The sequence below is a fragment of the Nerophis lumbriciformis genome, linkage group LG13 (genome assembly GCF_033978685.3).
Source record: "Nerophis lumbriciformis linkage group LG13, RoL_Nlum_v2.1, whole genome shotgun sequence".
Lineage (NCBI taxonomy): Eukaryota > Metazoa > Chordata > Actinopteri > Syngnathiformes > Syngnathidae > Nerophis > Nerophis lumbriciformis.
Genome location: NC_084560.2, coordinates 24,722,039 through 24,746,644, shown reverse-complemented (window position 1 = coordinate 24,746,644; position 24,606 = coordinate 24,722,039). Strand labels below are relative to the sequence as shown.

Genomic DNA, 24,606 nt, shown 5'->3' with positions numbered 1-24,606 from the left:
CGATGAGTAACCAGAGTGAGTTCCATGTCTCTAGGACCTTCCTAGCCAGAGATAGATGGGGGGTGCATTTTATGGCAGGTGGGAAATGCACCCCCCCATAACTCCACTTCTGGTAGTCCAATTTTCACATGGTTTTCAGTGTATACCTGGGGGGCTACGATGAGTAACCAGAGTGAGTTCCATGTCTCTAGGACCTTCCTAGCCAGAGATAGATGGGGGGTGCATTTTGCACCCCCCCCATAACTCCACTTCTGGTAGTCCGATCATCACATGGTTTTCAGTGTATACCGGGGGGGGCTATGATGAGTAACCAGGGTGAGTTTCATGTCTCTAGGACCTTCCTAGCCAGAGATAGATGGGGGGTGCATTTTATGGCAGGTGGGAAATGCACCCCCCCCATAACTCCAGTTCTGGTAGTCCGATCATCACATGGTTTTCAGTGTATACCCGGGGGGCTATGATGAGTAACCAGAGTGAGTTCCATGTCTCTAGGACCTTCCTAGCCAGAGATAGATGGGGGGTGCATTTTATGGCAGGTGGGAAATGCACCCCCCCATAACTCCACTTCTGGTAGTCCAATTTTCACATGGTTTTCAGTGTATACCTGGGGGGCTATGATGAGTAACCAGGGTGAGTTTCATGTCTCTAGGACCTTCCTAGCCAGAGATAGATGGGGGGTGCATTTTATGGCAGGTGGGAAATGCACCCCCCCATAACTCCAGTTCTGGTAGTCCGATCATCACATGGTTTTCAGTGTATACCTGGGGGGCTATGATGAGTAACCAGGGTGAGTTTCATGTCTCTAGGACATTCCTAGCCAGAGATAGATGGGGGGTGCATTCTGTGGCAGGTGGGAAATGCACCCCCCCATAACTCCACTTCTGGTAGTCCAATTTTCACATGGTTTTCAGTGTATACCTGGGGGGCTACGATGAGTAACCAGAGTGAGTTCCATGTCTCTAGGACCTTCCTAGCCAGAGATAGATGGGGGGTGCATTTTATGGCAGGTGGGAAATGCACCCCCCCCATAACTCCAGTTCTGGTAGTCCGATCATCACATGGTTTTCAGTGTATACCGGGGGGGCTACGATGAGTAACCAGAGTGAGTTCCATGTCTCTAGGACCTTCCTAGCCAGAGATAGATGGGGGTGCATTTTATGGCAGGTGGGAAATGCACCCCCCCCATAACTCCAGTTCTGGTAGTCCGATCATCACATGGTTTTCAGTGTATACCTGGGGGGCTACGATGAGTAACCAGAGTGAGTTCCATGTCTCTAGGACCTTCCTAGCCAGAGATAGATGGGGGTGCATTTTATGGCAGGTGGGAAATGCACCCCCCCCATAACTCCAGTTCTGGTAGTCCGATCATCACATGGTTTTCAGTGTATACCTGGGGGGCTATGATGAGTAACCAGGGTGAGTTTCATGTCTCTAGGACATTCCTAGCCAGAGATAGATGGGGGGTGCATTCTGTGGCAGGTGGGAAATGCACCCCCCCATAACTCCACTTCTGGTAGTCCAATTTTCACATGGTTTTCAGTGTATACCTGGGGGGCTACGATGAGTAACCAGAGTGAGTTCCATGTCTCTAGGACCTTCCTAGCCAGAGATAGATGGGGGGTGCATTTTATGGCAGGTGGGAAATGCACCCCCCCATAACTCCAGTTCTGGTAGTCCGATCATCACATGGTTTTCAGTGTATACCTGGGGGGCTACGATGAGTAACCAGAGTGAGTTCCATGTCTATAGGACCTTCCTAGCCAGAGATAGATGGGGGTGCATTTTATGGCAGGTGGGAAATGCACCCCCCCCCATAACTCCAGTTCTGGTAGTCCAATTTTCACATGGTTTTCAGTGTATACCGGGGGGGCTACGATGAGTAACCAGAGTGAGTTCCATGTCTCTAGGACCTTCCTAGCCAGAGATAGATGGGGGGTGCATTTTATGGCAGGTGGGAAATGCACCCCCCCCCATAACTCCACTTCTGGTAGTCCGATCATCACATGGTTTTCAGTGTATACCGGGGGGGCTATGATGAGTAACCAGGGTGAGTTTCATGTCTCTAGGACCTTCCTAACCAGAGATAGATGGGGGGTGCATTTTATGGCAGGTGGGAAAAGCACCCCCCCATAACTCCGCCTCTGGTACTTCGGGTACTTTTGGTAACGTTATTTGTGAATGTTCAATTTGAAACTTCTTAAAACCATATCAAAGGTAGACATCAGATGCATTCATTTATTTATTCATCCATCCACCCATAAGCTCTAAAGTTAAAGAAAATGTCATATTTTTAAAATACGAGTATTGGATCACGACAACACGTCGAATGAAGCAGCAAACATTCGTCCTTCTTGATGTCTCTAAAAAAGTACATATAGAGGTTTACTTTGGTGTACACATTCTTTACAGTATAGCTGTCATTTGGTAGACAATACGACATTTTCGGGACAGCAAATATTCCAATATTAATTGGTTGTTTTCGCCTTATCTGATCTAATGACGGCGAAATCATTAAATGCTCACAATTTTTAATTCATCCACAAGTAAAGCACAATTAAAGTAAACTTGGATTATTTCACTTTATGTACTTTTTTATGCCGAAAGAGGCGATTTCAGCCACTTGAATGACGGCGAAATCATTAAATGCTCACAATTTTTAATTCATCCACAAGTAAAGCACAATTAAAGAAAACTTGGATTATTTCACTTTATGTACTTTTTTATGCCGAAAGAGGCGATTTAAAAGAGGCTATTTCAGCCAACAGCCGAGTTAGATATACTTTTCGAGACGAGTGATGCAATCGAGTGACGTAAGCGCGCTCCCGCGTCAGGGGGTGCATATTATGGCAGGGGTGCGTTTTCCGGCACAACACCGGGCTCTGCCTGCAAGTTGACAGAGAACAGCAGGGACTATAAAGACACTCTTCTCCGGATCCATGCAGCACCTCCATGCGGTGCATGGGGGGGCTCTTAATGAATCACCCTCTGCTTTTGGTCCTCATCGGGGAAATGTGCAGCCCGGCACTGATTGAGTAAAAGGTCCAAGTCGTCAAGTGCAGGTGGATCCTCTTGCACGAGTGGGTGTTGTTGATTTTTTTTTAAACACTGCAGGATATTCTTCCAAGTCCACCATGCTCAGACTGGAGACTCTGGTTTGCACTTTTTCCGCGCTGTGCATCGCAGCCAAAGCAGAATTGAAAGCGAGGAATTGTAGCGAAGTGAGGGAGGTTTGTGCAGCCAAGGGCTTCAGCTTCGTGCATGTTCCCCTGCAGGAGATCTCAGGTAAGCAGCCACCTGCCTTTTTAATGCATGTAACCTCTAACATCAAATATGATTCCTGTGGGGATTAAATAACCACTTGTTAAATTAGCAAGTGCATTACAAAAAAAGGAAAAACAAGTAACAATTAAGATAAAGAAGTAAAGATATAACAGAAATAATGGCAGAAATACAGAGTATGTGGAAAAAGAACCCTCTGGAGTACATGTATTTTGGTCAGATTTTTTAAAATTATTATTAAGGACAAAAAAATAAATACAAATAAAATAAAAAATTGTCTAATTTTTGCAAGAAGTTGTATTTCATAAATCAAACTGCTTTTTTTAGGCGGTAAGTAGTACACTTATGGCTGCACACGCTAAAAAGTGATTAAAAGACCAACAATTGTACAAGTTATATGAAAATAAAGTTGTAGTACAATAAAAAATAAAGTCTTCATTTTACAAGCACAAACATGCAATTTATGAATAGTCTTGTAGAATTCTATCAAATAGGATGAGAAACAAAGTAAAAATATGTAAATAAAATGGTACCATTTTGAGTTAACATATTTTATTAGTATATATATATATATGTTTGTTTGTTTTTTATTATAGAACATGAAAATCAGGGGTCCCAAAACTTTTTGACTCGGGGGCTGCATTGGGTTAAAACAATTTGGCCAGGGGCCGGGCTATATATATATATATATATATATGATGTCACGTTATCGATGGGAAAATGCATTTTTACACAATTTGATTTGCCTGAGCGGTTAGGAGACACCGAGAGTAACAAGCGGTAGAAAATAGTTTTCAATGGACAGATTTAAAAATAAATAAATAAAGACATGCACCTGGGGATAGGTTGATTGGCAACACTAAATTGGCCCTAGTGTGTGAATGTGAGTGTGAATGTTGTCTGTCTATTTGTGTTCCGCCCGATTGTAGCTGAGATAGGCTCCAGCGCCCCCCGCGACCCTGAAGGGAATAAGCGGTAGCAAATGGATGGGGATGGATAAATAAAATAAAAAAATTAATTATTATTATTCTTTTTTTCTTTTAACTTGTGACTTCCCGCGGGCCGGATTTTTGACGCAGGCGGGCCGTATTCGGCCCATGGGCCGTAGTCTGTGGACCACCAATGTAAATGAATACAATTTCACAATTTTGAACAAATAATCAAAATTTTGTAAAAATTAAAAATGTTTCATGAGTTTAGCTGCCATGAGGAGAGAAAAACGTTTTTTAATTGTACAGAAATCTTGTGGTTTGTTAATTCATGAGATAGAAGTCGAAATGTGGCTCAATATTACGAGAATAATTTTGAGAAAAACTTATTATATGGATAAACTTGTTCCCTGGTTTATGAAAAAAGTCATAATTTTACAGTTTTACAATATATTTAAAATATTGTACTGTATTATAATAAAAGTAGCTGGAGGAATTTTGGCAGTAATACATCAAAATTGTGACTTAATTTTGCAAAATTCCAATTTAAAAACAAAACAAAAACGTGTGACTATTTTATTAACTTTTCTTTCTTGCAATTTTACCATTCATGCTAGGGATGTCCAATAATGGCTTTTTGCCGATATCCGATATTCCGATATTGTCCAACTCTTTAATTACCGATACCGATATCAACCGATATATACAGTCGTGGATCTAACACATTATTATGCCTTATTTGGACAACCAGGTATGGTGAAGATAAGGTACTTTTAAAAAAAAATTATAAAATAAAATAAGATAAATGAATTAAAAACATTTTCTTGAATAAAAAAGAAAGTAAAACAATATAAAAACAGTTACATAGAAACTAGTAATTAATTAAAATGAGTAAAATTAACTGTTAAAGGTTAGTACTATTGGTGGACCAGCAGCACGCACAATCATGTGTGCTTACGGACTGTATCCCTTGCAGACTGTATTGATATATATTGATATATAATGTAGGAACCAGAATATTAATAACAGAAAGAAACAACCCTTTTGTGTGAATGAGTGTAAATGGGGAAGGGAGTTTTTTGGGGTTGGTGCACTAATTGTAAGTGTATCTTGTGTTTTTTATGTTGATTTAATAAAAAAAAAAAATTGAAAAAAACAAATAAAAAAAAACAAAAACGATACCGATAATAAAAAAACTGATTCCAATAATTTCCGATATTACATTTTAACGCATTTATCGGCCGATAATATCGGCAGGCCGATATTATCGGACATCTCTAATTCATGCTATATTTATTTATGTCCTTAATACTCACTTGTATATGTTAGAGGTCAACATCTCCATCTTCATGTCTTTGAATAAAGCATGCCAGTTAATTATGTATGCGCCGCTCTACATGATGATAACAATATTTAATCCCATGTGAAGAGTCCCACCCGGCAGGAAGTTAGGCTGCAGCGGTTAGCTGGCGTGCAAAAAGCGTGCACAGATAATGATAATGAATGGTCAGCTAAGCAGATTAACTCCACTCCTATAGCCAACATTCAGCCACATTGAGGTGGATGTGCAGCTTCCACTCAGTTAAGTGTCTCTGACCACAAGGGACTCTTTCCACATGGTTACAAATCCCATAAAACACAATTAAAGTGTGTGTCACGGCCAATTATACTCCATATAGCTGACTGATTAACTGAAAGAAAGGGTTATAAACTGCATGTGTTTGTCTTTTTGCCAGACTTGAAAATAACGGTTTCGGATGTATAAATAGTTTGACAGTCTCTGTTGTATGTACTCGTGACTTTGCATGTAATACAACAAATACACACTGCGTGTGAATCGTTTCCGTGTTGTTGTTTTTTTGTGCAGGAGCAACAAAAAAATGTTTCATTGCAACATATTTCATACCACCACACCGCAAACGACTGTCATTATAAAGTTTTAGTTTCGGAAATCCATGTTTGCACAGCAATTGCTGTAAGGATGCATGTTTTAAAAGGGGACTTACAGGAATATCCGTGTCCTAAAGAAAACAAATCGACATGGAATAATGGCTTCCTATGGCCAATGAATATTTGATCATCTTGTGAACCTTTTTTAGCGCCACGTGTTAAGCAGCGCTGAGGTGATGCTGTGCATCCGGAAATGATCACTTTGTCCACATTTTGTTATGCTACAGTCCTATTTTAAAATGTAATACATAATTTTTTGGTCCTCAACATTCTACACACAATGACAATGTGAAAATATTTACATTTTTTTAGAATTTTTTTTCAAATTTATTAAAAATAAAAAAATAAAAAATGTACAAAAGTTTTCACAGCCCGTCTCAGTGGCCTTGTGGTGAGAGCGTCTGCCCTGAGATGGGTAGGTCGTGAGCTCAAACCCCGGCCGAGTCATACCAAAGACTATAACAATGGGACCCATTACCTCCCTGCTTGGCACTCAGCATCAAGCGTTGGAATTGGGGGCTAAATCGCCAAATGAATTCCGAGCGTGGCCACTGCTGCTGCTCACTGCTCCCCTCGCCTCTCAGGGGGTGGAACAAGGGGATGGGTCAAATGCGGAGGATAATTTCACCACACCTAGTGTGTGTGTGACTGTCAGTGGTATTTTAACTTTAACTTTAACTTTTTTGCTCAATAATTTGTTGATGCACCTTTGGCAGCAATTACAGCCTCAAGTTTTGTTGACTACGAAGCCACAAGCTTGGCACACCTATTTTTGGGCAGTTTCGCCCATTCCTCTTTGCAGCATCTTATCAGGTTGGATGAGAAGCCTTGGTTGTCATCCAGGATGTCTCTGTACATTGTGGCATTCATCTTTCCCTCTATCCCAGGGATAGGGAACCTATGGCTCTCCAGCCAGATGTGGCTCTTTTGATGACTGCATCTGGCTCGCAGATAAATCTTAGCTGTCATTGCTTAACACGATAAGTAACAAATAATTCCGCCGGTAATCACAGTGTTAAAAATAACGTTCTCAGGCATTTTAAGCCATCCATCCGTTTTCTACCGCACCTGTTCAAGAAGTCGCATTAATGGTAAGAAGTATTTCATTTATTAAAAAGTTAAAGCTAAAGTACCAATGATTGCAACACACACACTAGGTGTGGTGAGATTATCCTCTGCATTCGACCCATCACCCTCACCCCCTCGGAGGTGAGGGTAGCAGTGAGCAGCAGCGGTGGCCGCGCCCGGGAATAATTTTTTGTGATTTAACCCCCAATTCCAACACTTGATGCTGAGTGCCAAGCAGGAAAGTAATGGGCCCCATTTTTATAGTCTTTGGTATGACTCGGCCCGGGGTTTGAACTCACGAGCTACCGATCTCAGGGCGGACACTGTAACCACTCTAAAAATGTTGGTCTTACTTAAAAATGCACGCATTCAGTTGTATTTAGTGTTAAAAAATATTATATGGCTCTCACGGAAATACATTTTAAAATATTTGGCTTTCATGGCTCTCTCAGCCAAAAAGGTTACCGACCCCTGCTCTATCCTGACTAGTCTCCCAGTTCCTACCACTGACAAGCAACCCCACAGCATGATGCTGCCACCACCATGCTTCACTGTAGGGAGGGTATTGGCCTGGTTCCCTCCAAACATGACGCCTGGCATTCATGCTGAAGAGTTCAATCTTTGTCTCACCAGACCAGATAATTTTGTTTCCTACGGTCTGAGAGTCTTTCAGGTGCATTTTGGCAAACTTTTTTGAAGGAATGGCTTCCGACTGGCCACTCTACCATACAAACCTGATTGGTGGATTGCTGCAGAGTTAGTTGTCTGGAAAGTTCTCCTCTCTCCAAAGAGAAATCATCATCGACCACACGATCTTTGACAGATCCAGGGTCAGGGTCTAGTGGCATGGAGTCCAAGACGACTGGGGACCCTTTTCTGCTGCAGCCTTCATCTACCTTACATCTACCGTCTTCCGCCTGCTCCGCCGTTGAGGTCTTCACCGTATCCCTGGCTAGGGGGCAGTCAGGTACAAGGCCTTTGCCAAGGGCCACCTGGGGTAACAGTAGTAAAGGAATTAACCTCCTAGTGCCCCAAGACCCCATAGAGGAGCCTCCACTGCCGGATGCACTTTAACGTCATGCCCAAGACACAAAAGAGAAATACTGTAGCTCTGACAGAGCGACCATCGGGTCCTTGCTCACCTCCCTGACAATCCTGTCTCGGAGGTCTACGGACAATTGTTTTGACTTCATTCTTGGTTTGTGCTCTGCCATGCACTGTCAAGTAGTGGGAACTTCTATATAGACAGGTGTGTGCCTTCCCAAATCATGTCCAATTAACTGAATTTACCAAGTCAGACCTACACTGTTCCAATGTCAACTTCTCTGGTGATGCAATTGTTGATGACTGAAGTGTTGATACCAACCAAACTTAACCCCCCCCCCCCTCATATCCCACACCCTGGATTGTAAATAATGTAAATAATTCAATTTATATACTGTGATGATTATCTTGTGTGATGACTGTATTATGAAAATAGTATATCTGTATCATGAATCAATTTAAGTGGACCCCGACTTAAACAAGTTGAAAAACTTATTCGGGTGTTACCATTTAGTGGTCAATTATACGGAATATGTACTTCACTGTGCAATCTACTAATAAAAGTTTCAATCAATCAATCAAAAACCACTGGTGGACTCCAATGAGGCTGTGGAAACATCTCAAGGATGATCAGTTGAAACAGGGTGCCCCCTGAGCTCACTTTTGAGCTTCATGGCAAAGGTTGTGAATACTTATGTACATGCGATTTCTTAGTTTTTTTTTTATTTGTAACACATTTGCAAAAATGTCCTTGAAAAAAAATGTTTCACATTGTCATGTTGGGGTATTGTGTGTAGAATTTGGAATGAGTACAACAATGAATGTATTCCATTTTGGAATAAGGAGAAAAAGTGAGTAGAGACAAGTCTTTTATCTAACAGTGCCATTTTGAAGCTGCTGGATGACCTAAGGGTTGATTTGAAACCAGCAGACATCAAAATAAATCCATCCATCCATCCATCCATTTTCTAATAAATCAATATATCTATATCTATGTGGAAAAAAAACTCTTACAACACTGCATTTTTTCGTGTCTGCAGGGTGTACCTTTTTGCATGGTAAAATGTAGGTTTTGCTGTAGATCGCACTGGAGGAACTTCTGTATTTCCCAGAAAAAAGGGTGTATAATATGGTTGTGTCTGGCATGTTCCACAACATTGCTAAACACCGCAGGTTGAAGCATTTGTGTCAGGCTTGGTAAAAAGGATAGGACTCAGATGCAGAGTAGGGAACTTAGACAGGCTTTTATTTTGACAGCTTTCTTTCACCTCCAAAGTCAAGGAATACTATATATATTTTAATCAAAAACTAATCGGCAAAAAAGGTTCCAAAAAAATAGGAACAACCAAAAATCACTCCGAACGGAGGAAAACACAAAAGCAAAGACAAACTATAATTGGCGCCGTATATGCTATAAAATGTATAAACAAAAAACGCTCCAACAGGAGGAAGAAACAACAGCTATGAAAAATTCTACACTATCTAATCTAATAAAGTTTTAACAAAAATTGTCACTCAAAAATTTGAGGAAAGAATGAAAAATAACTGAAACTCACCACTTCGGCTGAATAAACTAAATAACAAAAAATCACTCTGCTGAAGAAAGGAAAACTCAAAATAGCAACGAAGGGATTCAGGATCAAGGAACATAAGCACAAGACGAGGCAAGGCAAGACAAGGTATAGACATGGACATGGATTCTAGAGAGCACGAATAAACGAAACAATCTGGCACAGAACAAAGGGAGGAGTGGGCTTATAAGACACATGAGGGTAATAGGGAACAGGTGGAAACAATCAGGGAACCGGGATGACGTCAGACTGATGACACAAAAGGAAGGGCAAGTGACCTGAAACGAGAGGAGAGTTACTTTTCAAACTAAAACATGCACATCACAAGACAGAAAAAACCAAGACAAGACATCCCTCACCGCGGTGTGACAAATTGAAACTTTTAGCATGTGTTTTGGGGATCTTAGTAGATGAGACCCTTAGCAGACTTTACTTAAAGGCCTACTGAAATTTTTTTATTTTTATTTAAACGGGGATAGCAGATCCATTCTATGTGTCATACTTGATCATTTTGCGATATTGCCATATTTTTGCTGAAAGGATTTAGTATAGAACAACGACGATAAAGTTCGCAACTTTTGGTCGCTGATAAAAAAAAGCCTTGCCTGTACCGGAAGTAGCGTGACGTCACAAGTTGAAAGTCTCCTCACATTTCCCCATTGTTTACACCAGCAGCGAGAGCGATTGGGACCGAGAAAGCGACGATTACCCCATTAACTTGAGCCAGGATGAAAGATTTGTGGATGAGGAACGTGAGAGTGAAGGATTAGAGTGCAGTGCAGGACGCATCTTTTTTCGCTCTGACCGTACCTTAGGTACAAGGGCTCATTGGATTCCACACTCTCTCCTTTTTCTATTGTGGATCACGGATTTGTATTTTAAACCACCTCGGATACTATATCCTCTTGAAAATGAGAGTCGAGAACGCGAAATGGACATTCACAGTGACTTTTATCTCCACGACAATACATCGGTGAAGCACTTTAGCTACGGAGTTAACGTGATAGCATCGGGCTTAACTGCAGATAGAAACAAAATGAAATAAACCCCTGACTGGAAGGATAGACAGAAAATCAACAATACTATTAAACCATGGACCTGTAACTACACGGTTAATGCTTTCCAGCCTGGCGAAGCTTAACAATGCTGTTGCTAACGACGCCATTGAATCTAACTTAGCTACGGACCTCGACAGAGCTATGATAAAAACATTAGCTCTCCACCTACACCAACCCTCATCTGCTCATCAACAACGAAGCTCACCTGCGTTCCAGCGATCGACGGAGCGACGAAGGACTTCACCCGATCACCGATGCGGTCGGCGGCTAGCGTCGGATAGCGCGTCTGCTATCCAAGTCAAAGTCCTCCTGGTTGTGTTGCTGTAGCCCAGTGGTTCTCAAACTTTTTTTGTCATCCCCCACTTTGGACAAAAGGGAGTTTTCAAGCCCCACCTGCCCCCATCGCCCCAACAGAGCGCTAATGCCAAGCTTTAACATTTTCAAATTTATTGAACATCAGGTTGTATACATTCGAACTCAATAACATAAAATAACTGTGCAGCTGTGGTATAACTTGCATCAAGTTCAATAATAAATAAAATAACTTCCATCAAGTTCAATAATAAATAAAACAAAAGTGTTATAACTTGCATCAAGTTCAATAATAAATCAAAAAAAGTGTTATAACTTGCATCACGTTCAATAATAAATAAAAAAAACTGTTATAACTTGCATCAAGTTCAATAATAAATCAAAAAAAGTGTTATAACTTGCATCACGTTCAATAATAAATCAAAAAAGTGTTATAACTTGCATCAAGTTCAATAATAAATCAAATAAAAGTGTTATAACTTGCATCAAGTTCAATAATAAATCAAAAAAAGTGTTATAACTTGCATCAAGTTCAATAATAAATCAAAAAGTGTTATAACTTGCATCACGTTCAATAATAAATCAAAAAAAGTGTTATAACTTGCATCAAGTTCAATAATAAATCAAATAACTTGCATCAAGTTCAATAATAAATAAAACAAAAGTGTTATAACTTGCATCAAGTTCAATAATAAAAAAAAGTGTTATAACTTGCATCAAGTTCAATAATAAATCAAATAAAAGTGTTATAACTTGCATCAAGTTCAATAATAAATCCAATAACTTGCATCAAGTTCAATAATAAATCAAAAAAAGTGTTATAACTTGCATCAAGTTCAATAATAAATCAAAAAAAGTGTTATAACTTGCATCAAGTTCAATAATAAATAAAACAAAAGTGTTATAACTTGCATCAAGTTCAATAATAAATCAAATAACATGCATCAAGTTCAATAATAAATACAATAAAAGTGCCACTTTGCAATCTTTGCAAAAAAAAAAAGGAGGAGCTATGCATTTGGCAAGACAGGGCAAGTGACAGCACTTTTCCCCGTGAAAGCCACCTTGCTTCACTGTGAAACAGCACGGCTGTATGATCAGCTCCCATTTCCTCACACAGTGCAGAGAACAGTCGCGCTTTCAGTGGTCGTGTTTTGATCAAATTTACCGCGCTCACAACATCTGTTAAAACCTCATCGAGTTCGGGGCTGAGCTGCCTTGACGCGAGTGCTTCCCGGTGAATGACATAGTGCGTGCCCGTCAGATTTTTGTTTCTCTGCAGGCGCTGGCTCTGGCTCGACGACCTTTAAGGTGTGAGTCACAAATGTATATATTTGTGTAATTGTGATCCACACATTAGCCTGCTACCCATCCGCTCGAAAGTTTGTTCCGTTTAGCCCCGCCCCCATTAGTTACTGTTGCTATGTCTGTCAAACTTTCGCTCCTACCGAGAAATATAAAGCCTACAGTAAAAATAAGTACCGGTAATTTCCATTTATTCATATAGCGGATTTCACAGACAGAATCACAAAGTGATTTACAGTGTGTATAGAAAATGAAAGCATAGTAAAAAAAATAATCTAAGAATATAATAATTTAAAAAAAAATTTAAAGTGAAATTTCCTCCCGTTCCTCGCGCCCCACCTGTCATGTCTCTATTCCCCACCAGTGGGGCGCGCCCCACACTTTGAGAAACGCTGCTGTAGCCAGACGCTAATACACCGATCACATCTACAGCTTTCTTCTTTGCAGTCTCCATTGTTCATTAAACAAATTGCAAAAGATTCACCAACACAGATGTCCAGAATACTGTGGAATTTTGCAATGAAAACTGAGCTTTTTGTATTGTATTGTATTGTGGTTGAATACTTCCGTTTCAACCATCGACGTCACGCGCATACGTCATCATACCTAGACGTTTTCAACCGGAAGTTTCGCAGGAAATGTAAAATTGCACTTTATAAGTTAACCCAGCCGTATTGGCATGTGTTGCAATGTTAAGATTTCATCATTGATATATAAACTGCGTGGTCGGTAGTAGTGGGTTTCAGTAGGCCTTTAAATCAATAACGGAGTAGCATTTTCTCATCCGTGGCTCAATAATACCAGATGGTACCAGATCTACCACCCGAGCAATGTCAAAAGGCAACTGTTGTGTTCCATTTCGTAGGACATCTTTTGCCCAAACTGCCTTTTCAATAAAAGGACCACAACTATGGAACTCTTGAAAAGTATACCTGCACTTGTCACTTTCAAAAAACAAAACAAAATTATGGCTAGTTGAGTAACAATCGTGTTCCCATGTTTAGTTTTTACTCATTTTTACTAATTGGTTTTTATCTAGTCTGCACTTTGTCTGTGTTATTATTATTATTATTGGCTTTTATCTAGTTTGCACTTTGTCTATATTATTACTATTATCATTATTATCGACTCATTCTATTTTTCATTTTCCTATTTTAATGATGTTGGATCTGTGTTGTTGTTGTTGTTGGGGACAAGTGTTGTAAATTAGCTTTGGCTATAAACACTATGATGCATACATTGGATAAATGTCTCAGATGTCTATGTTTTTGTATCTGTCCCTATTTCAAATAAACCTCTATAATAATGCAACATCAATGTGAAAAACCGTCAGACCGGAACCCTCTAATAACTAAAGTTCCGTGGGTGAATTATGTAAACCCACTACAGTTTTTAGCGCTTTGATAGCGAGTCTACTGACAGATTTAAGTAATAACTTTACGCTACTTTATATTAGAAATGGCAACAGCGGAATATGAATGTCACATAAGAAGGTATAGAAAAAGAAGAAGCTTATGACTACGGTGTCGCCACGGACTACAAAGGCGGACTCGCGTGCATTTTCAGGATTTATGCAGATCCCAAATACACTTCAAACAGGTACCAGAAGGTAAAAAAAGTTGGTTTTGCAAAATATATATATATGTCTGCTACTAAGTGCCATTTTGCTGTCCTTATACACGCACCATAATATTACTCGTATGTTTAATGCGCCGACAATCCATCAAGCGGTGTGGCTTCATAGCTTATCAAAGTCGTACTAAAAAATGTTGACAGATTTTTGAGCGCCGTGAGTAATGTTCTATATCAGGGGTAGGGAACCTATGGCTCTAGAGCCAGATGTGGCTCTTTTGATGACTGCATCTGGCTCTCAGATAAATCTTAGCTGACATTGCTTAACATGATGAGTAATGAATAATTCCGCTGGTAATCACAGTGTTAAAAATAACCACGTATCAACCAGACTACAAAGCCATCAGCAAAACCATGCAGCACCAGAACTCACATTAATAGTAAGAAGCATTGTATTTATTATTGGTTACCTTCAGAATAACAATGTTATTAAAAAGAAAAAGAGACTTATTATACTCTAAAAATGTTGGTCTTACTTAAAAATGAACACATTTAATTGTACTCAATGTTAAAGAATATTATATGGCTCTAAAGGAAATACATTTTAAAATATTTAGCTTTCATGGCTCTCTCAGCCAAAAAGGTTCCCGACCCCTGTTCTATATTCTCAATGGAACATTTCAAGTTTTGGTGTTGTTTACTGGCGTCGTCTCGCAGTTTACACCTATCTCTTATGTATGACTGCCATCTACTGGTCACACTTATCATTACACCATGTATATATAAAATTGCGTCGAGGTCGGTAAGCACAACCAGAATCATGCCGTACATTAGGCGCACCGTCGATTTTTGAGAAAATGAAATGATTTTAAGTGCGCGTTATAGTCCGCAAAATATGGTGACTATTATGTGACGATGTGTCACTTCATTTCTGTTTGTTTCCTTGTTTTTGATTTACTTCCCGTCAGTGCACTTATTTTGTTCCATTTTCGGTTTGTTCCGCGGAGCACTGTTTTTCCTCACCTGCCGTTGATTGGTAAGATAAGTGATTTTAATTATCATCAACAGAGGAGAATGCAGTCTTGCATGAAACAGTTCCAAACATAAAGTGATCTTCGAGCCCTGGTTCCTGCATCTTGGGGTCTCAGAAACTGCAGCCCTGCGAGTTCCTAACAGGATCTTCGAGCCAGACTGTTGTGACCTCGCAAGAACCCATGTCGGCGATGCACAGCCGACGTTCTGGACCGTGGAGGACTTAAAAGCTAGGTTTGTGCGGTCCCAGCCCACAGCAGGCTCAAAGATCCTGTTAGGAACTCGCATGGCTGCAGTTTTTGAGACCCCAAGATGCAGGAACCAGGGCTCGAAGATCACTTTATGTTTGGAACTGTTTCATGCAAGACTGCATTCTCCTCTGTTGATGACAATTAAAACCATCGTACCTGTTCATCAGCTCCTGGTTCTTGCATCTTGGGGTCTCAAAAACTGCAGCCATGCGAGTTCTTAACAGGATTCGAGACAAGGCATAAATAGAACATATGTTGATTGGCAACCGGCTGCCAATCAACGGCAGGTGAGGAAAAAACAGTGCTCCGCAGAACAAACCGGAAATGGAACAAAATAAGAGCACTGACGGGAAGTAAATACAAAAGTAAGGAAACAAACAGAAATGAAGTGACAGATCGTCACATATTATGTACAGTATTGGCGGCTATGTCATGATTTCTGTTCACTTAAACATTGTGTTTCGCTAAAATAATGTGCCCTCGTCCCAATCACTCAGAGGAACATATCGTGGTACTTTTTGTACACATGTCCTGCTAAATTATTCATAGAACACTTAAATGTGAACGCAGGAATGCTCATAATTCAGATGATGTAGCATATATGACCACTTTCCTATTGTTGCAATAGTTGGCACGACTAAACATAAAAAGAAACAGCTGCTGACTTCGCAGTAGGGGGAACCTCGGTCACGCGTCCAAACAGAACGCAGCTGCGTTGCCGGGGAATTCAACTCTCAGCGGTTAAGCGTAAAGGTGAGTTTGCAGAAGTGATAGTTTTGTCGGAAAAATGCTGGCAAGGGCCACCGTAACCGAGCGTTTCATCCTGCATCAGCATGAGTGTCTCACGAGGGAGGAATTTTTTTGTAAGCCAAGCCGGACCGGACGAGGAGTTGAGACATAACATGGGTTGTTTTAAATTATGTCCGACATGGGACGTGTTTGCTTGAACAGCATAACTGCACTCTATGGACACAACATTGGGTACACCTGCATCCAAAATGCTGCCTTTGCAAACTAATGAAGCTCTCTCACAATACCGCTGGTTGACTACAGCTATGTAAAAATAAACTTTGTCCAGCAACATTGGCTACCCAGCCCCCACAATGCATTGAGATATCACGTGGCTTTTCGAGCCTTATAAATCCTTCATTTGTCTAACCGCATACAAACATTTTGAAGTCATAGTTTGTTTGTCTTTCTTTGCTCAAATATCTCAATAGATTTAAAACAAATCATGTTCAATTACTATTAATCAAAAATATTCCATAGCAACCCAACCAAAGTGTTTGTTTTTTTAATACCGGGAAATATTTGGGATCGTTTCCTTCATTGTGTTTCTGTACCTGATGTAGTGCTGTCCCGAAACCAGTACCAAAATTATTTCGATATTTTTCGGTACTTTTCTAAATAAAGGGGACCACAAAAAGTTGCATTATTGGCTTTATTTTTTTTTTTAAATCTTAGGGTACATTAAACATATGTTTCTTATTGCAAGTGTTTCATTAAATAAAATAGTGAACATACAAGACAACTTGTCTTTTATTAGTAAGTAAACAAACAAAGGCTCCTAATTTAGCTGCTGACATATGCAGTAACATATTGTGTCATTTTCCATTCTATTATTTCGTCAACATTATTAAGGACAAGCGGTAGAAAATGAATTATTAATCTACTTGTTCATTTACTGTTAATATCTGCTTACCGTATTTTTCGGACTATAAGTCGCAGTTTTTTTCATAGTTTGGCCGGGGGTGCGACTTATACTCAGGAGCGACTTATGTGTGAAATTATTAACATAAAATAACAAATAATATTATTTAGCTCATTCACGTAAGAGACTAGACGTATAAGATTTCATTGGATTTAGCGATTAGGAGTGACAGATTGTTTGGTAAACGTATAGCATGTTCTATATGTTATAGTTATTTGAATGACTCTTACCATAATATGTTACGTTAACAAACCAGGCACGTTCTCAGTTGGTTATTTATGCCTCATATAACGTACACTTATTCAGCCTGTTGTTCACTATTCTTTATTTATTTTAAATTGCCTTTCAAATGTCTATTCTTGGTGTTGGGTTTTATCAAATAAAGTTCCCCAAAAAATGCGACTTATATGTTTTTTTCCTTCTTTATTATGCATTTTTGGCAGGTGCGACTTATACTCCGGTGCGACTTATACGGTACTTTCTCTTTTAACATATTCTATCTACACTTCTGTTAAAATGTAATAATCACTTATTTTTCTGTTGTTTGGATGCTTTACATTAGTTTTCGATGATACCACAAATTTGGGTATCAATCCGATACCAAGTCGTTATAGGATCATACATTGGTCATATTCATAGTCCTCATGTGTCCAGGGACATATTTCCTGAGTTTATAAACATAATATACATTTTTTTTAAAACGAAAGAAGATGTGATGCCAAAAAATATCGACGTAATCATAGTAGTATCGACTAGATACGCTACTGTACTTGGTATCATTACAGTGGATGTTAGGTGTAGATCCACCAATGCCGTTTGTTTACATTTTGACGGTGTGTAGTGAAGCATGTTTAGCTATTCCTCGTCCTGCAGGGATGATACTTGTAAGAAACATACTCTATTTGTCGCCATGGAGGCGAGGATTAGTGATTTAGATGTAGCTAATACACTGCAAATGGACTTTAACCGCTAGCTAGCTAGCCATGTCTTAAAGCACCTCTTCCTGAGGGCGTTTCAGTGTTATAACTTCACCTTTATCGTTAGTTTTTAAGCCAAAATGCGTCCGTTCTCCCTTTTCTGTCTACACACTGTGTCTGCTTGTAAGTACTCCGTGATTGTGCGCTGCCGAACATGCTCCTCTGCTCGTAAACCTGCAATGACACAACGTGACGACGGGGGCATGGCGGGGGCGGCGGACTGATACTTTTCAGAGGAGGTATAGTACCGAATGCGATTCATTAGTATCGCGTTACTATACTAATACCGGTATACCGTACAACCCTAACCTATTGCAGTTGAGTTATGAAGGTTTATCAGAAAAGAACAAGATGTTGTGCAATAATCAACATCTGAAAACTATTGAGTTGAAAATTCAATATTTAATCAACGTTTTCCTCCTTTTGCCGTATGTAAATATACAAGAAAGTATGTATGATCTCAGCTGGGACGTGACTTCAGGCTGCCAGGAAGTCAGGCTTGCATACTTGATGAAAAGCCCACCTGTTCACTGATGCTTTGAGTAACTAACTGACTTGCACCTCTCCGATGCGCGTCCCCGACATCACAACCAATCTCGGGCGGAATGAGTGAACATTTTTATCTCTCATCTACTGATGATGTCCTCCTGCATATACATCGTTTGATCAGAGTCCATAAGAGGCGAAGCGTTATGGGCGCCTCAGCAAATTAACACAGGATGGTCGTTGTCCTTGAGGCGTGCAACCTGCCTGCGTCACACCCGCACAAAGCGCAGCGGAGCTTGACTCCACCTTAAGTGGAAGCCAATTGTGAAGCATCCACAAAGGGATGACAGTGCATTCTTATGAACTGCAGCCAGAATTCTGGGTTTTTGGAGACTGGAGTTAATATTCCAGCACCTGTAGATCCATTTAATCAGCCCCGTTGGAGTCTGGCTTAGAGCTGCCGTCCCACTCTTTTAGGTCATGTGGGCTAAGGGCAACCTTCACGCCCAGCAGCACTCGGGCCGAAGATTGTTTTCTTATTACATTTCTGAGTCTCATTCGCAAGTATTATATATTCGACTTTGCATGCAGTTGCAGTTCCAAGACATTAGATGGCAGTAGTGTAGTAGACCGCAGAGCTTGGCAAAAAGTTGAGGACGTCTCTGCGCTGCTGACTTGTCTCCACCCAAGACGATCTCCGGCTGGCCCCACTAATGATCTAGATCAGGGGTCACCAACCTTTTTGAAATCAAGAGCTACTTCTTGGGTACTGATTAATGCGAAGGGCTACCAGTTTGATACACACTTAAATAAATTGCCAGAAATAGCCAATTTGCTCAATTTACCTTTAACTCTATGTTGTTATTAATAATTAATGATATTTATCTTTGTGGAAACACTGATCATCTTAATGATTTCTCACAATAAATATATATAGAAACAGATAAATATCAATATGCAACACTTTATTTTTATATTTTCTCTAAGTGCACATTTTTCAAATTGAACATTTTCAAATGATCACTTCTAAGACAGTCTTGTGAAATCACAATATCCCATTTTAACTAGCTAGCCACTAACATTTTTATAAAAGAGGAGAAAACACGAAAAAAAATGAAAATTACGTTTTGAAACATAGTTTATCTTCAATTTCGACTGTTTAAAATTCAAAATTCAACCGAAAAAAAGAAGAGAAAAACTAGCTAATTCGAATCTTTTTGAAAAAATTAAAAAAAATAATTTATGGAACATCATTAATAATTGTTCCTGATTAAGATTAATTTTAGAATTTTGATGACATGTTTTAAATAGGTTAAAATCCAATCTGCACTTTGTTAGAATATATAACAAATTGGACCAAGCTATATTTCTAACAAAGACAAATCATTATTTCTTCTAGATTTTCCAGAACAACATTTTTAATAGAAATTCAAAAGACTTTGAAATAAGATTTACATTTGATTGTACACATTTTCTAGATTTGCCAGAATAATTTTTTTGAATTTTAATCATAATAAGTTTGAAGAAATATTTCACAAATATTCTTAGTCGAAAAAACAGAAGCTAAAATGAAGAATTAAATTAAAATGTATTTATTATTCTTTACAATAAAAAAAATTAATTTACTTGAACATTGATGACAATCATTGGTACTTTAACTTTAACTTTAAAATTTTAATTGTCAGGAAAGTTGTGTGGTCCTCTGTTGTCCTCTGTGTTTTTAAAATGTTGATTTCTATTTACTGTTTTAATTGGTTTTACCCTTTGAAATTGTTTTTAATCATATTTATTTTATATTGTTTTTAATAGTGTTTAATAGTGTTGTGCAGCACTTTGGAAACAATTTGTTGTTTAAATGTGCTATATAAATAAAGTGGATTGGATTGGATTGAAAGAAGAGGAAGGAATTCAAAAGGTAAAAATGTGTATGTGTTTAAAAATCCTAAAATCATTTTTAAGGTTGTATTTTTTCTCTAAAATTGTCTTTCTGAAAGTTACAAGAAGCAAAGTAAAAAAAAAAAAGAATTTATTTAAACAAGTGAAGACCAAGTCTTTTAAATATTTTCTTGGATTTTTAAATTCTATTTGTGTTTTGTCTCTCTTAGAATTAAAAATGTCGAGCAAAGCGAGACCAGCTTGCTAGTAACTAAATACAATTTAAAAAATAGAGGCAGCTCACTGGTAAGTGCTGATATTTGAGCTATTTTTAGAACAGGCCAGCGGGCGACTCATCTGGTCCTTACGGGCGACCTGGTGTCCGCGGGCACCGCGTTGGTGACCCCTGATCTAGATCCACTTGACGTCCATTACACCGGTCGCCCAGGGGCGGGGGTCCCCACATCTGCGGTCCCCTCCAAAGTTTCTCATTGTATCCCATTGGGTTTAGTTTTTTCTTGCCCTGATGTGGGATCTGAGCCGAGGATGTCGTTGTGGCTTGTGCAGCCCTTTGAGACACTCGTGATTTAGGGCTATATAAATAATCTTTGATTGATTGATTGATCTTTGAAAAAATGTTAACATCGAAACTGTAGCCGCCGATATGATGCGCAGTGACGTTTTCAGATGACCTTAAGTCTTGAACTGTAGAAAGTATTTCAATGGTTGGAATCTGCGCTTTTGAGTGATGCACGGGTTATTACGGTAATCTATGTCATAGCCGCTCCAGGCAGACGAGGCACGAAGCAGAATGGGCGGGGTTTGTTTACAGAGCAGCCAGCCTGATACGCGCGTGTTAGGGACGGACGCGTCTTTTCTCAGTCATCTTTGTTGTAGCGGTGTAGCGTGCAAGGACGGGAGTGGAAGAAGTGTCAAAAGATGGCGCTAACTGTTTTAAAGAGGAACATTATCACCAGACCTATGTAAGCGTCAATATATACCTTGATGTTGCAGAAAAAAGACCATACATTTTTTTAACCGATTTCCGAACTCTAAATGGGTGAATTTTGGCGAATTAAACACCTTTCTATTATTCGCTCTCGTTGTGACGTCACATCGGGAAGCAATCCGCCATTTTCTCAAACACAGAGTCAAATCAGCTCTGTTATTTTCCGTTTTTTTCGACTGTTTTCCGTACCTTGGAGACATCATGCCTCGTCGGTGTGTTGTCGGAGGGTGTAACAACACGAACAGGGATGGATTCAAGTTGCACCAGTGGCCCAAAGATGCGAAAGTGGCAAGAAATTGGACGTTTGTTCTGCACACTTTACCGACGAAAGCTATACTACGACAGAGATGGCAAGAATGTGTGGATATCCTGCGACACTCAAAGCAGATGCATTTCCAACGATAAAGTCAAAGAAATCTGCCGCCAGACCCCCATGGAATCTGCCGGAGTGTGTGAGCAATTCAGGGACAAAGGACCTCGGTAGCACGGCAAGCAATGGCGGCAGTTTGTTCCCGCAGACGAGCGAGCTAAACCCCCTATCGACCCTAGCTTCCCTGGCCTGCTGACATCAACTCCAAAACTGGACAGATCAGCTTTCAGGAAAAGAGCGCAGATGAGGGTATGTCTACAGAATATATTAATTGATGAAAATTGGGCTGTCTGCACTCTCAAAGTGCATGTTGTTGCCAAATGTATTTCATATGCTGCAAACCTAGTTCATAGTTGTTAGTTTCCTTTAATGCCAAACAAACACATACCAATCGTTGGTTAGAAGGCGATCGCCGAATTCGTCCTCGCTTTCTCCCGTGTCGCTGGCTGTCGTGTCGTTTTTCGTCGGTTTCGCTTGCATACGGTTCAAACCGATATGGCTCAATAACTTCAGTTTCTTCTTCAATTTCGTTTTCGCTACCTGCCTCCACACTACAACCATCCGTTTCAATACATTCGTAAACTGTTGAATCGCTTAAGCTGCTGAAATTCGAGTCTGAATCCAAGCTAATGTCGCTATAGCTTGCTGTTCTTTCCGCCATGTTTGTTTGTGTTGGCTTCACTATGTGACGTCACAGGAAAATGGACGGGTGTTTGTAACGATGGTTAAAATCAGACACTTTGAAGCTTTTTTTAGGGATATTGCGTGATGGGTAAAATTTTGAAAAAAACTTCGAAAAATATAATAAGCCACTGGGAACTAATTTTTAATAGTTTTAACCATTCTGAAATTGTGATAATGTTCCCCTTTAATGACATTCAGACTTTACTTCAATCAATAGCGGAGCAGCATCTCCTAATCCATGGCTCACTGGTGCAACAACAACGCCAGAAATGTGTCCCGTGAAAAACAGTCCGACCGGAACTCTCTAATAACTAAAGTTCCTTGGGTAATGTAAACTCACTACACCGGTATGTTTTAGCGCTATCATGGCGAGTTTACTGACAGATATAAGTAAAAACTTTACACTACTTTATATTAGAAATGGCAACAGCGGAGGATGAATGTCACATAACAAGAAGATAGAGAAAAAGAAGAAGCTTATCGACTACAAAGGGGGGCATGCGCAAATTTGCAGGACTTATGCACATCCCAAATACAGTTAAGCAGGCACCAGAAGGTAAGAAAAGTTGCTTTTGAATAATATTGCAAAACAAAACGCCAGATAATCAGAATCACATTCAGAAATACTTTATTAATCCCTGAGGGGAAATTAAAATTTTCAGCACCATCCCATTCAAGATCAGACAAAAATCACATTATAATATGTCTTACTATAAAGAGGTGCGGTTTCATAGCTTACCAAAGTCGTATTAAAACATTCTGGTAGATTTTTGAGCGCCGTGTGTAATGTTCTGTACTTTCAACGGAACATATAAAATTTTGGTGTCGTTTACTTGAGTCAAATTGCAGTCTGCATGCCATCATATTGCAGTCTACACGTCTCTCTTATGTGTGACTGCCATCTACTGGTCACACTTATCATTTCACCATGTACCAAATAAAATAGCTTTGAGGTCGGTAAGCACGACCAAAATCATTCCGTACATTAGGCGCATAAGGCGCACTGTCGAGTTTTGAGAAAATGAAAGGATTTTAAGTGCGCCTTATAGTCTGAAAAGTACGGTACTTGCTTTGTTGGCATTGAACATTTCCCACTCTGAGTGCTGTTTGAGTACTTGTTTCCTCGTCAAGTGTTTAAACTGTTTAGATTGCAGCTGGACATGATGCCACGAGCCACAACGGATTCATATTATGGCATCGTTTGATTTTAGGTGAATCGATACCAGTAGTACGGTGCCTATAAAAATGCAGAATTCCTACAGTTCTTCTTCTTGTTGTTTTTGTTCCAACCTTCATTGTTGTGTTGCGCTGCTCCAGGTGCGTTTTACTTTTTTCTTTTTGCAATTAAGACTTTTTTTTGATTGCACCTGCAAAGACGTCGTCGCTTAGCGTAGGCAAGGTATTCTGTGTTTGACTGATCATTGCTGTTTTTTAGGCACTGTAGAGGTTTTGGTCTGTGGGAATTTTCTTCATTGCAAACACATTCAAAGTTGATAACAAGATTTAAAGCTCGGCTACGCCTCTGAGCATGATTGCCCTACGAAAAAAACCCCACATTTAATGATTGAAGTTACATGGTGTTCAAGTCGGTGTTGTAGGGTCAGGACGAGTCAGGGTTAGCAGGCTAACAACTTCACGGGTGTTGACATTTTTTTCAGTGTGTGAGCAAGGCAACAACCGCAGACCCATGCTGAGAGAAGTACTTAGTTTGTCCATTTTCTAAACCAGAGGTGTCCAAAGTGCTGCCTGGCGGCCAAATTGGGCCCCGCTGCTGATTCTAAAAGGCCTATTACTAACAAAAACACACAAAATATAATATAGAATATAAGAGCAAACCGGTGTAATATAATGAAAACGAGGTAAAATGTTGATAACACAAAGCTGACATGCAGGATGTTTAAAATATATCTATATATTATATTTATGAAAACTATCAAAATGGCCGCTGGACCCTTTGATTTTAACGTGTGTGGCCCCTGAGTGGAAAAAGTTTGGACACCCCTGTTAGCTTAAGCCAGGGGTCGGCAACCCAAAACGTTGAAAGAGCCATATTGGACCAAAAATACAAAAAACAAATCTGTCTGGAGCCGCAAAAAATGAAAAGCCATATATAAGTCTTATAA

General features: G+C 39.7%; 1 protein-coding gene across 2 annotated transcripts in view; it reads left to right on the top strand.

Annotated features, from left to right (window-relative positions):
• The first annotated feature begins 2,870 nt into the window (after positions 1 to 2,870).
• Positions 2,871 to 24,606, top strand: part of gpc6b (glypican 6b) — a 210,525-nt gene continuing 188,789 nt past the window's right edge. For both annotated transcript variants that reach the window (XM_061971241.2, XM_061971240.2), the window contains exon 1: positions 2,871 to 3,282. In XM_061971241.2, the coding sequence (XP_061827225.1) occupies positions 3,132 to 3,282 (151 nt within the window). In that variant the 5' untranslated portion in view covers positions 2,871 to 3,131. The remainder of the gene's footprint in view (positions 3,283 to 24,606) is intronic.